The following is a 14204-nucleotide window of genomic DNA, read 5'->3' as shown; positions in this document are numbered from 1 at the left end:
GACAAGGTATACAAGTTTATACTCCAACACACCAGCAACACTTCCCAAGAGGATTGTGAACAAGTTAGCAAGCAGTACTTTAGCATATGTAATACTGAGATGAAAACCGAGCAAAATGGCACTTCACAAGTTTAAAAAGAGGGAAGGAAAAGGTGGTTATAAGAGTTAGGTGCACCAACACATTTCTAAGTAGAAGCAATCTAGAGAAGGCAGTTGTAACAGATTTAGCCAGAGTCAGTAGGCCTGTTCCAGAGTCAATGGTACAGGGCAATGTGCTCAGGAGCAAAATGTTCTAGTAGCTGCAGTCAAGTCTTTGGTTAACTATTCGAAAAGGCGGTTTCAGAAGGTGAAAAACAATGTTAGATGATAGGGGTGGCCAACCCAGAAGGTAAGTAAAGGATTTAAAACACCTTTAGCAGTACCCAACGAAACGGGAGGCCTGGCGGAACAATGTACCTTAAAAGTGGAAGAGGCTCCTGCGGTGGTGGTAGTTCCTGCACTTCGGGGGATCCAGCAGAGGAAGAGAGGAAGGTCCGAGTTACTGCACTGCCCAGGGATGAAACCAGCCGCGGTGCTGACCAAACAAAAGGTATGCTCCTTTAAATCGCGGTCCAGGTGGACAGGTGCCTGGCTATCGGGTCCCCTAGTGCTTGGCACTGGCAATTCGACCAAGGCAGGTCCGGGAGGGCGATTGGCGAACTGGTGGGCCCCACCAGCTCAAGGGAAGAACACTCTTGCAGAGGAAGATCTTCTCAAGTCGTTGGAGAAAAGTGGTGAGGATCTGCAGCAGGGCTTCACTGGTGGTTGTCGTTGCAGATGTCTTCAGCTTCTCTCCTCTTCGGTTTCTTAGTTCCAGTGGCAACGTCTTGTCCTCCAGTCCTCAGGACCCTGCTTTTATGCAGCAAGACCTCCATTTATACAGCCTAGCTGTCACTCACACAGTGGGGTGGCTCTCCTGGCGGGAGAACCCCCCAGCCTATCAGGGCAGAGTGCGACTTGGGTTGCGTAGGCAACCCTGTCCAGGGTGCCTATTCCCCCTCGCACACATACGGTCTACCCCAGTCTCAGTGGCGCTGAGAGGAGGGCTTCTATGCAGAAGCCCGCCAAAAGGACGAACAAAGGATCCCTGACCTGGGTTAGTATTATAGAGAAAGATACGAGAAAGAAATCTAATCAAAGTTCTGGCAATAAAAACCTACCAGAGTAAAGTTAATATTAAAATAACCCAGCGGTATGTTAGCGGCTGTCAGTAAAAGTGGTAGCCTCGAACAATGGGAAAATCCCATAGGAAAATATTCACGGCCGAATATTTATGGTAGTAACCACTGCCCACCAGCCAGAGATTTTTGAGAGGGGGACTGTATGGTACCCCCTCGAAAATGAACGTTGGGGGGGAAAAACTATTAACCTTTACCAGTACATCCATAGTAAGATGGGTTGTACTGGTTTAGTTCATAATTATTGACTAGTAAAGTCAATGGGGACTTTACATGCCCTGGGAGACAGTAGTCAGTCCCAGGGTATGGAGTCTGTTTGGGGGTCGCTACGACACCCATCTGGTACGGCACGGAGGGTGCTGTGTACCACACATGTTAAAAATTTGATTCCTATGAGGGTGAGAAATACCCCATAGACCAGCAGCACACCAGAAAGGCAGATTGCTAGTGTGTGTTTTAGGCAAAGAGTGGGAAAAAAGGGTCTCACTCTTAGCAGGATTAAAAAGAAACCCTTCAAATCCAGCGAAGCTGCTGGGGGACTCTATAGGTAAGGGAAATAACCTTAGAAGAGAATTTTCCCTAACAAAGTACACCAGAACTGGATGACAGATAGGTAGTCAAGGATGATGGAAGATACAAGAGGGTCATCAGGAAGTTTGAAAGAGTTGTCTCATCTGTGTAGCACTGAAAGATGGCAGAGAAGGAGGAAATGAGAAGTGCTAGCTGAGCAAGTTAAGTGTTGAAGAGCCATGTGAAGAGGTTTGAGCCCTGGAGGGCACCACAGGTGGAGAAGGAAGTAGGTGAGGAGAAAGTGCCCAGAATGACTTGGGACGAACTGTCAGTTAGGAAGGACGTAAGCCAATCCAGTACCTGCTCTGAGATACCAAGGGTATCATGGAGCAGTTTTCTGAGGATGGAATGGTTAACTGTATCGAAGGCAGAGGAGAGAATAGAGTGGATGAGGAGAGTTTGAGTCCAGAGAAGCAAGCAGTTCTATACGGGTGTTGATGGGTCGTGGAGACCACCAATAAGTTCAGTGTTAAATTGGGTAAAGGCCAGCTTCTCAGCAGTTTCCCACAGAAGGAGGTGATAGGTGGGCAGTTAGCTGAACAGGTAGGGTTTGCTGATTATTTTTTCAAGAGGGGGGCACTTAAGGGAGTGCTTGAAGGAAAAAGAGAGGGTGCAGAGATGTAAAAGCACACAAACCTAAACTCAATTTTCAGAAATAGTGGCACAAATGCAATGCAAAGAGGGTCCAGAGATGTAAAAGCACACACACACACACCTAGATGCAGCCTCTTCAGGAGTTCATAGATGCCAGGTGGCAGCAAGTCACAGACACGTGGACCGGCAAGATGGCTCTCAATCAGGCATTCCTTCAAGCTCTTCTTTGGTGGTCGGCCCATCCACATCTGACTGAACGACCTTCTTTCCTGATACCTCCGTACAAAGCGACAGTCACTACTGACGCCTCTCTGGAGGTTTGAGGGGCTCACACAGGACAATCTCATGCCAAAGGCCTCTGGCTCCCGCGGGAGAAGGACTTGCACATCCTTGTCCTGGAGCTTTGAGAAGTCTTCTGGGCCCTCAAGCTATTTAAGCCTCAGCTACAGGGAAAGTGGTGCGAATCTTCACGGACTATACCACAACCATGTTTTACATCCTGAAACGGGGCGGGACATGCTCCCCTGCTCTCTCCTTGAAGTCCCAGTCCATGTGGCACTGGGCCATACTGCACGGCATGTTCTTTGTCCACTTTCACCTGGCAGGTGTTGAGCACCATTGCAGACGCTCTCAGTAGGAAGCTGCCATCCTGCGACGAGTGGGAACCTGCTTGGATGTCTCGTCTCTTCAGCAGGTCGGGCGCTCCCCAGATCGACCTTCGCAACAGTTGCCAACTCCAAGTGCTGATTGCTAGCAGATATCCGCAGCTGAGAAGTTTAGGGGATGCCTTCTCGTTCCCGTGTAGGGTTCGAAATTGCTAGGAGATATTTAGCTCTTGCTTCAGCCCAGGAGAGCCTGGTTTTGAGGCAAACTGGTGCCATATAAACAAGCCTATGCTGCATTAACTTTCTGTATCCGGGAATGTGTATATAGAACCATTAAAGATATCTAGAAGACATGGAAAGTATAATTGTGTGCAATGGACAAAATGTTAAAGTTTGCATCTCAGGTAAATTAGCTAGCTCCTGGTTCACTAAGAGTAGCTCCTGCCTACTAGGTGATGGCCAATACCAAGGAGCTAGTCTTAGCACCTGCTCATCAAATCTGAATTTCGACCCATGCCGTGGGGTGGGCTCTTCCTGTACGCCTTCCCTCCTATTACTCTCCTGCTACATGTGATCAACACGCTCAGACATTGCCATTGCAGGATGATCCTCATCGCGCCGGCATGGCTGCGGCAGATCTGGTACCCGGACTGTCTCCGGCTGTCCTGCTGCCTCCACTTCCTGACCTGCTCTCCAGAGAAAGTGGAATAATCCTGCACCACGATCCAGCATCACTGAGCCTCACGGCCTGACTCCTGCAGCCCTAGAGTTTGGGCATTATTCACTGCCACTAGAGTGCAAGATGATCCTGGCCAAAGCCAGAGCACCCTCTTTTGTCTTTTTTTTACAGGCACAAATGGATGCGCTTCACGGTGTGGCGCAGGATGCTGAAGATTACGCAGCTGCAGATACCTGCTCTGCAGCTCCTCCCATACCTGCTCACACTTCCATCAATGTTCATCTGGCTACAATGTCATGGTAAAAAAAAGCTCCAGGCACACCGGCTCGTGAATGAGTTCCTCAAGGGTCTCTTCAGGACTTTCCACCAGTGAAGGCTCCTGCTCCAGCTTGGGAACTGTACGTGGTCTGGGCTAATCTCATGGAGCCTCCATTTGAGCCTATGCATCATGCCCTGTTGAAGTTTGTCTTGGAAGACTGCTTTTCTGATAGCAATCACCCCGGCCAGGCGGGTGCGGGAGATCCAGGCTACTCTCCTGCAAGCAGCCATACTTGGTCCTTCCGCGCTTCAAAGGTGGTGGTGCTGCTGCTGCGGACTCCTCCCACCTACATGCCAAAGGTTCCATCAGGCTTTCATCTTAACAAGCCTTTGGTTTTGCCAATGTCTTTCTTTGCGAACCCTTTTACCCCTGTAGAGAGGGTGTTTAATTCACTGGACGTTGACCGTACCGTCAAGACTTTCAGAAAGTCTCTGCTTTTTGTCAATTTTTGACGTGTGACACCATAAGGCCCTATCTAAGGCTTCCATTTGCAACTGGCTCTCCGGCTGTATCGTGCACTGATATGATGGTTTATTTATATAATGCCTATACACAATGTGTTTCAAAGTGCTTCAAGGCAAGGGAGGGAACAAGGGAAAAAACAATGACATTCTTACAGGCCATGAACTGGCCAACAAACCACTTCCAGACCCATGTTGGAGAACAAGACTTACAGCTAAGTAACTTGTTCCATATTTACAGGTTAACGTCCTGGGGTATGTTTTGTCCAATTAAGGCCAAACATTCCATGCTCTTTAGCAATGTAAGTTTTACCATTCCTTCCAAATCTGAGTCATTATTCTTTTCATTTAGGCGATTAGCACAGTGACAGCACCTTAATGTCATGGTTTAATTACATTTCTGGTAGGCTTCATGCTTTTTTGAAATTGTGTACTTTTAAACTATTTTTAACCATTACATTTATTTACAGGTTTGGCATATATCGGATAAAAGAAGTATTAACGTGTGTGCTCAGCTGGATTGGAAGCGCTGCCTGGCTGTCCATCTGTGGTACATGCTCCCTCCCACTGCCTCAGTTGCTAAGGCACTCAGCATTTACGAGGAAGCATTTCAGGTATTCATTTAATATTTTAAATAATTATGAAAATCCTGCCCAGTTGAGCTGACACTGGCTCGATTTCCAGTCCTAAAGATGTCAGACTGTGCTAATGAGGTCAGCCTGTGCTCGATATGCTTGTCCTACAAATGTTGGCTCATACAGTGGACTCTGTAGTGTGAAACAATTTAGTGGAAACAGTGTTGTTACATAATGAATTGGGAATTGCTTGTATTATCTTTTTGCCATGGTGCAAAAGTTGAATTATCCATCGCTTGATTATTTTTCATGATTGTTGGAGTTTTTAATGTGCCAACTGCCATTCGTAGCACTGCTAAAGTGAAGGGGTATTGGGAATCTGATATTTCACAAGTTTCAGAGACCTTCAGATCAGTTGTGTGAGGGCAAAAGGTACGGGAGGAGTGCATAGAAGCGAGTGCAGGAACCTCAGAACGTTAAGGCAGAACACCTTGAAACTCTATAGGAATAAGGCCATAGTGGATTTTATGGTTAAATAAATTGCCCTTTCTTGTCTAACGATCTTGCATCTTGTTGTGGAGAGAGTTAGGGGTCTGACTATTGCGTAGTTCAGATATGAATTATACCACATTTAAGCTTAACTTTTCTTAAATTTACCCTTTTTCCCTATTCCTCGGGTAAAGTATCTGTTGGGTAGTATTTGTTGGTGTCGGTTGGGGTGGTGTCCATCCTTATTAGTTTTCTTTTTACAATTGCTCAGTTGTACCATTTGTGGGTGCCCTCATCTTGTGGAAGCAGTACCCCAATGTGTAGACGCTGCTTTTTCAAGCTGGTGGTTGGCATAAGTCAGCCAAAGGCAACCCACTGTGCAGAATGCCCAGTAACAATAAAACATTTTTAACTGTTAGAAAGTAGGTCTAGAATGTGTCCATATTTGGCTGTTTTCATGCAGAGAACTAAAGGTAGCTTAATTTCATAGAAATTATGGGAACACCTAGACAGGCTGGTGTCCCTTTCCCTCGAAATCATGTCTAAGGAGTAAAGGGATATGTAGTAGACCAACCTTCTTTCTAAATGTTATACCATCAATTGATCTCGTCAAACTTTGTATTGAATGCTACTCTGTTGCTTTGTGCAGACCGGTATGTTCCCCTCGAAAATGAGCTGTTTATGGGGTGGTTGATAATGGTCCCACCTGTAAAGAGAACTTTGAATTGCGTGTGTTAGGCAGAAACCTGTGCAGTTCCCTCTGGGACCACTGCAAAAGATTTAAGACTACAGGTGTTTGGCAGTAAACCCACTTGGTAGCAGTCTGTACCACACAGATTCACTTGGTAGCTGTGGCTGAGCAGTCAGACTTCCCTCAAGAAGAGTTAGGCAGTATACAGAGTATTCACAATAGGTCAAGAGAACACAATAGAACAAGTAAACACTGACCAGGGCTTGGTGTAAAAGAGATATAATTATTTATTTAAAACCACATCTAGAAAAACACACAGGCACGAATAGTAAGCAATTCAAAAACACGGTCACTAAAAGATATACACTCCCTTAAAAGAATATTAGACAAGTCTTAAGTAAAGCCCCACTTATTTTCAGACAGCGGTGAGCGCTTAACGTAGATGGCACTCTAATAGTTTGTTTTAAAAAGGGGGAGAAAAGTAGAGAACAAATTGAAACAGATCCCAACACTTTTACAAGAACATAACAAGAGAGGAAGGCAAAGTAAAACCGTGAATTCAGAGTCAGTAGGCCGGATCCGCTTTGAGGATCGAAACGAAATGTGTCCAAGGTCACACGGTTGCAGTGCACAAAAGTATTGAAAAGGTTCAAAAAGGAGTTGGACCAAAGAAAGGGACCAATTAGAGGGTCAAGGCGGCCAGCCCAGTCCAGAAGGTTAAGGAGTTATTATTACCTTGTAGCAATCTTTAGAAAGGGAGGCCTGACGGACACGGTACCTTAAAGTGGTGAGAAGACTCCAGCGGGGCAGTTGTTCCTGGCAGCGGATGCAAGTCGGTGCTTCGTCCGGGGGAATTTAGGATCTCGTCGTGGAGGAAGACAGGAGTCCGTTGCACTGCCAGGGAAGAAACCAGCCGCGGAGTTTCTCAGGTACAAGGAGCGGTCCGTTGATTCGCGTTTCAGTGGTGAGTGGCTATCCGGCCGCCGGGGTGCTTGGCACGGGAGTTCGACCACAAACCGGTCTGGGGTGCGAAGAAGGAAGGTAAAACTGGTTGTGCCCACCAGTCAGGGGAAGAAGCCTCTCCAGCCGGGAGATCTTCTCTGTCGTCGGGAAGTGGTCAGTCGGTCCGCAGGGCTCCCGGTGGTGTCGTGGTAGGTCGGCTCAGCGTCTCCCTCGTCGGATTCTCAGGTCCTGTGGCAACTTCTGAAGTTCCAGTCCCCAAAGCCCTGCTTTTATGCAGCATACCCCCATTCACTCAGCCTAGCTGTCAATCAAACATGCTAAGTGGTGAGCCGGCCGGCTCACCACTTGGGCCAATCACACAAGAGTGCGACTTGAGTTACCAAGGTAACTCAGTCCAGGGTGCCTAAACCCCTTCCCACACCCCCTGTGGTACCCAAACCGAGTGGCACCACTTTTGGAGCCTTTTGTGGAGATGCGGAGAAGCCCACCAAAAAGTGGAATAAAAGGGCTCAACTTGGGTTGGAGTCACAGAAGAGAACACAAACGCTATTTTAGAATCGAGTCCTGGCAAAAAATACCAACCGGCGAATTAATATTAATTAAATAAACCGGCGGTATGTTCGAGGCTATGAGAATTAAATAATTAAAGTTGGTAGCCTCGAACAATGGGAAAATCCCATAGGAAAATATTTGCGGTTGAATATAAAAAGTAGTTTCCACTGCCACCAGCCAAAACTCGATCGGGGGGGATGGAGCCGTGCCCCCTCGACTAACCGACCCCGGGGCAATCGAATTGCCCCGACCAGTACATCCACAATATGATGGTTTGTACTGGTTTCTGTTAATTATTTGGGACTAGTAAAGCCAATGGTGACTTTACATGCCCTGGGAGACAGTAGTCAGTCCCAGGGTATGGAGTCTATGGTGGGGGGGGGGTCACTATGACACCCCTGTGTTACTGCACAGAGGGTGCTGTGTAACACACATAATAAAAACACATGAGACCCTATGGAGTAAAGGAACCCATAGCCCATAAAACACATTAACAGTCAAAGGAACACCATAAATCATGTCCAAGAGTGGGAGAGAGAAAGAGTCTCACTTTTGGCAGGAGAAAAAAACAAACTCCAGACATCCAGCAAAGCTGCTGGGGGACTCACTATGTTAGGAAATTCAGCCTAAAGGGAGAATTCTCCCTAACAGCGTGCCCCATATTGGTGGCTTGAGTGACAGTGATGTTGACATAATATGACAATTTAGTATGAATCTAGTGTAGCTAATGTGAGTGAGATATGCGTTATTTTTAGTGTTTTAGTTGATACCTTTTCGAATGGCATGTGCACAGCAAGATAAGTGTCAAAACTGTTGATAAAATATAAACGCAATACAGTTGTGTCCTGTCATATAGCGCTTACCCATCGGGCAGCGAGGAGCTCTACATGTGCATGCGAGGTAGGCGATTTGCAATGGGAAAATCAGTGTGAGTGGAGGAGTTGGTCCTGAACATACATGTAAAGGGACACATGCATGGGGGTCTCCAGGGAAATAGTTTCTTTGATACAGATCTTTTTTGCCGCAGAGTTCTCTGACAAGTTAGGAATTACGCTGGCTAAAAACCTGGGATTGGCAATTGAACTCTGTGTGACTGGAAAACTAGTTTTACAAGGTTAGTGAAAAACAGCAGCAGTTGCAATGAATTTCAGATGGTCAGTTTCAGGCAGGTCTTTTATGGTCTAGGTGCATTGTGAAGGGGAGATGCAATCTCTGTAACTATGTAGGAGTCTGTTATTGAATCACAGGAGGATTCCAGCCACCTGTTGGGGCAGGACTATTTTCAAACAAAATAACATACAGACTTTGTAAATGACATCCAACGACACATCACTTTGTACATCTGCTCAACCCTCCCCACGCCCCCCCCTCCTCTCTACCCCTCCGGCTATTCCACTTGCAATGTATACCTGTGGTATGTATAAACCTGCTTGAACTCCTCACCACCACCCTATTCTGCAGTTTGTGATGGTGCGTGTATCTGAGTCTGAGACTGAGTGTCACCATGTCTGTCTTGGGTGTGATTGATGATGTGATGGAACCGTCTTAGATTACATGTGATATTCAGATTTGGGACATAAACTGATTGATCGGAGTGTATGAGTTTGTGAATTACTGACTTCAATCTGTTAGCCATCAGAGCAGTCAGTATTTTCCCATCCTGATTAAGCAGCAAGAGGGGCCTGTAAGAGCTGCATTCGGTATCTGGCTTGTTGGGCTTCAGTAATGGGACTATAATTGACTCTCATCTTATCTAGAGATTAATTCAGCTCTGCCAATAATGAGGGCGTGATTTCTGCCATGAATACTTTATAGAACTCGCTAGGCCGTCCGCACCTGGAGCTTTTCCTGGCGGCAGCCCTTTTATGGTGTGTTCCAACTCCTCCTTAGTTATGGGGGCTTCCAGCCAGTCTGCCTCGTGTGCATCTAGGTTTGGGAGATGCATCAACTCTGAAATCTCTTCTATTTCTAACTCCCGGGTTTCTGATGTCTCCTCATATTACCATTTATAGAACTCGCAGAAACATTTGTTTATGTCCTGTTGCGTCTCACAGGTCTCTCCATTCTTTGCCGTTATTGCTCAAATCATGCTCCGCTCCGTCTCGCTTTTGTACAACCAGGCTAGCAAGCCCCCGGGTTCATCTCTTACCGCGTGCTGCCGTTCCATATATTTCCTATAACTCAATTTACCTAATCTATCCCAGTGTACTAAACAATCCTGCTGCAGAGTAACAGCCTTGCAAGCACTCCTGCTTGGGAGATCACTCTGACCATTTATGGCTTCTAATTTAATTTCCACCTTGCGCAAGTCATTCTCTATTACGGCCTGAACCCCATTCACCTTGGCGATTGCTGTCCCTCTGATCACTACCTTGAAGGCTTCCCATAACGTGCCCACTGACTCCATACTTCCTGTATTGTGCGTAAAATCTTGCACCCCTTCTCTTTTAACTGTCCCCAGAATGCTTTGTCTTTCAGGGACTCACTCCTCAGTCTCCACGTCGAGATACGTGCCCTTCGGGGGGTTGGGGGGAAGGGGGAGTGACTCGCCACGTAACCACCAACAGGGCATGATCTGACAACACTCGTGCTTTGTATTCCCACCCCTTGAATTCCCCCAGGGTGCCCTCCCCTGTAAAACTATAATCTAACCTAGTGTAAAGGTCTTGGGGAGCAGCATAATGTGAATATCCATGGGACTGCAGATGTAGAGTCCGCCATATGTCTGAGAGCTTAAATGCTTGCAACAGTGTGCGTACGGCTTTGGCCGAAGGGGCCGGGTGTGTGAATTTATGATCTGACCTGACCAGTATAGGGTTAAGCGTACCATTAAAATCACCTCCCCATATCAATGTACCATCTCTATGTGGACTAATTAATGGATCTAACGTACAAAAGTAAACTGCAGTCTCTTGGTTTGGTGTGTGTTGATTATGCAGAATTCTGTGTTCAACTTGCCCTCGCAACACAGACATTCTGCCCTCTTTATCTTGGAAGGTCTCAAGTACCCTCAAAGGTATTGATGTTTCAACCCATATTAGTACACCCCTAGCTTAAGCAGAGTGTGATGAACCTAACGTCATGCCTCTCCATCTCTTGGCAAGTGCAGTCAGTTTCTCCTTTGTGAGGTGAGTCTACTGCAGGAGTGCAATATTGATTTTCTGCAGCCTTAGGCAAGTCATAATTCTATTATGTTTAATATAACTGTTAAGGCCCCTGACATTCCAGGATACAATTCTAAGTACCCCCATCTCACTTGAAAATTCTGACGCATATCAGCAGACTGGTGTTCAAGTTCAGTATATACAGTGTGGACTTGTTGGTTAACTCCCAACTAACTACCCCAACTCCCATACCCACCCCCCCTCCCAACAATTGCCCAGCTCATTACCTTGTGCTCAGGCATCACCACTTCTCACCTTCGTTCCAGGATATTGTCCTGGTGCCTGGGTGCAGTGGGTGGATACATAACTGCTAGTATCTGAACAAACAAATCTGATTTTAGGGGTAGGGCGCTCTTGAATAAGCACCACATCGTGAACTCCTGCATTTGCAATCCTGTCTTTGTGAAGCTCCCATCTGGGATGGTCTTACTGTCACTTCGCTTTATATTTACGTACCTCTGCTACCTGCCGCTGTCATTGGCTACTGCATATATCTACTCGTCGCTACTCGGACCAGCTTCTGTTCTGGTAGGCAGATTCTGCGTGTCCATCCATTTATCTGCATCTTCTGGGTTATCGATGAAAATGGCACAACCTTTGTGAATCAATTTCAACTTGGCCGGATACGAAAACATGTATTTCAAGTTAGATGCTCGCAATCTCTTTAACTGCTGTGTAGTTCATCCATTGCTTCTGCACTTGTAGAGTGTAATCGGGATATGCAGTTATTGTGGTAGATTCTTGTTTGACCGTCCCTCCTTTGCAGAAGTGCTCAAGGATCTTCTCCCTATCCCGATAGTTCAGTATCCAGGCAATTATCGGCCTTGGTGGATCTCCCCCACCCCCAGTGGTGGTTTCGTCAGTGATCTATGCGATCATTCAACTGTGCAGCCTTGGGTGAGGGCGCTTTGGCCAATTTCTTGCTGTAACAGGGTCTTGATGTAGTCAGTCGGTTTCGCCCCTTCTCCTTCCGGGAGCTAATAATTCTTTCGTGGTTGCACCTAGCTCTGCCTTCAGCGTCTTCCGCTCTGTCTTCCAGATTCCACACTTCTTGTTGCAGTACCTGGACTTCTTCTGAGGTGTCCTTGAGGCCACTTGCATTTTCTCTAACTGCCTTTTCAAGTGTTCCTGTGCGTTCGGCGAGTGATCTAACATCTTGTCTTAACAAGTTAACATCTATGCTGGCATCAATTTTAGCCTTGAGAGATTCTTTCAAGGATGCTATGGCTTTGAGGATCTGTTTATTTCCTTTCTCGAGCATCAGCTCTCTTTGAGGTGACCTTGAACCAATGTTCTCTGCTGCTGTAGTAGGCTTAGCAAAGTGTCCAGCGTAAGTTGCTTAGCCTTGCCTTTCTGGGGCTTGGATTCCATGATTACGCTTTTTGCGTTGTGGACCTGTACTCTTCAGTGTTTCCCTGCTCACTTAGTCCTCAACCACGACGAGACAGCTCTCCAGCAAGTGGAGCCTCGTTGCCACTGGTGTTATGACCCAGCTGCTGCTTGATATGATGTTCTAGTGGTGTAGTAGCGTCTTTTCGCCTCGTCGCTGCGTGCCGATGCACACTTTTTTCTTGAGCAATGCTTCAATTTATGCCACCCATGCTTGCCACCAACAAGCTACTTACGACTGCTTGGGGCGATCCATTGCTTTATGATGGTTCCATATGGATCTGTACCTAGTTGACAACCGGGGTGCGTAATTCTACTCAGGGCTACTGCACGACCGCCATTTAGTGTTGAGATGTAACCAGGGGAGCCTGCTGTGTTCACCCTCTGTAGGTGCGTAGTCCTAGTTTATATGGGGTGGCACCCGACTGTTCTCAGTGGTGATCAACTCCTGCAGTCTGCATCAGGCTCATGTGAATAGCAGCCTTGTTCCTGTACACTCCAGCCTTTTGAGCAATGCTTGCGTAGCGTCCATCTGCACCACCTCCTCAGGGCGCATCTGTGTCTTGTTTCACAATAGAGGCAGTGATGCTCTCCTTCAATACTTTGCCCTGATATGTACGGGGGTGGCACTCCCCATGACTCGTGTGGACCCATTCCTTCAGTACCCACTGGGCGCATGTACCGAGCAGCTTGTTCCCAAACAGTCTCAACTTCCGGGCATTGCTTGAATCATTGCAACCTGCTTCCGCAGGGTATTCCGTTATCTTGTTCCACCTGTGGAGGCACTAATAGCAAGTGCATTATCCTTATCCAGCTGCTACAATTATATTCCTCCAAAATCCATTTCCTATCAGCCACAGTCCCCTTGTATTACACTTCTTCTGCATCTTCACCCTGACAGAGCCTTCTTCCGTCTGCCCCCCAACCCCTCCATCGCGCCTGGACTTCCTTCGTGAAGCACATTGCTGGGGTAAGGAATTGAACAATTTGCGTGATACAACTCCGCTTTGGCGAACAACTCTATTTTATGCTTGGAATTTGCACTTTTAATCGTGCTGCGCCTGTGTTCACTGGTGTGACCAGCATGGTGCGTTAATATCATTTCACACTTGGACATTTCGTATTTCGTATTTAATATTGAAATTGTGCTGTGCCACCATGCCTGTTGTTTGCCAAATTTTGTTCTTGGTGTTGGCCAGCCCCAGCCTCCTCTCCCATTGGTTGCCTTGGCCCCTTAGCCAATGGCTGCAACCGGGAGCCGGCCACACCATTGAAGGCCCACTTCAAACGCCCTGTCTACCCCTGTCCACCACGGTACGCCTTTAAATAACCCTTTCTCAGTCCCGTGAGTGTTGCCTCTCACCCCCCCGCTGTCACCCTCCAGTCTCCCCTGCTACCCACCAGTGTCCCCATGTCACCCCTGCCCGTGTCCCTGTGTCGCCCCTGCCCCGCCAGTGTCCCTGTGTCTCCCCTGGTCTCCACCTTGTCTTTGTTTCCACTGCCCCCCCTTTACCAGTCCCACCCCCTTTTTTGCCGCCTCTTATTTCCCTCTGCCACCTGTGATTGTTTTCTTCCCCCCTTTTCCCTTCCTGCCCTTATGCCCTCCTCCTCTCCACCACCCTTTTCCTCCCCTCCTCCTCTCCTCCCCTTGTTTACCTCTGTCTGTCATTCTCCAGCACTACCGCAATTGCCGTCAGGCATGGTCATTCGTAGCTGCCTGTCTTTGCAGCCATCTTCCCCTGCCTCACCCCCGCACCCCCCATTCAGCCCACACCTCTAAACTTTTCTTAGCACTTACTCTTATCATCGGTCCCTTGACTACTGATAGCAGCTTGTCTGCCCCCCCTCTTGTCCTTTCTCTTTTCTCCTCCCGCCCCAGCACTATCTTGAACAGCCGTCGACCTTCAATTGATAGTCACCTCACCCCTTCTCTCTC

At 47.4% G+C, this 14204-nt stretch overlaps 1 protein-coding gene across 2 annotated transcripts in view; it reads left to right on the top strand.

Moving 5' to 3' along the window:
• NUP98 (nucleoporin 98 and 96 precursor) overlaps positions 1–14204 on the top strand; it is a 2071147-nt gene that overhangs the window by 1650403 nt on the left and 406540 nt on the right. For both annotated transcript variants that reach the window (XM_069640340.1, XM_069640339.1), the window contains exon 27: positions 4916–5059. In XM_069640340.1, the coding sequence (XP_069496441.1) occupies positions 4916–5059 (144 nt within the window). The remainder of the gene's footprint in view (positions 1–4915; positions 5060–14204) is intronic.

The sequence above is a fragment of the Ambystoma mexicanum genome, chromosome 7q, assembly GCF_040938575.1.
Source record: "Ambystoma mexicanum isolate Mex_15411 chromosome 7q, UKY_AmexF1_1, whole genome shotgun sequence".
Classification (NCBI taxonomy): Eukaryota; Metazoa; Chordata; class Amphibia; order Caudata; family Ambystomatidae; genus Ambystoma; species Ambystoma mexicanum.
The sequence above is the reverse complement of the archived record's forward strand: the minus strand, read 5'-3'. Positions and strand labels throughout refer to the sequence as shown.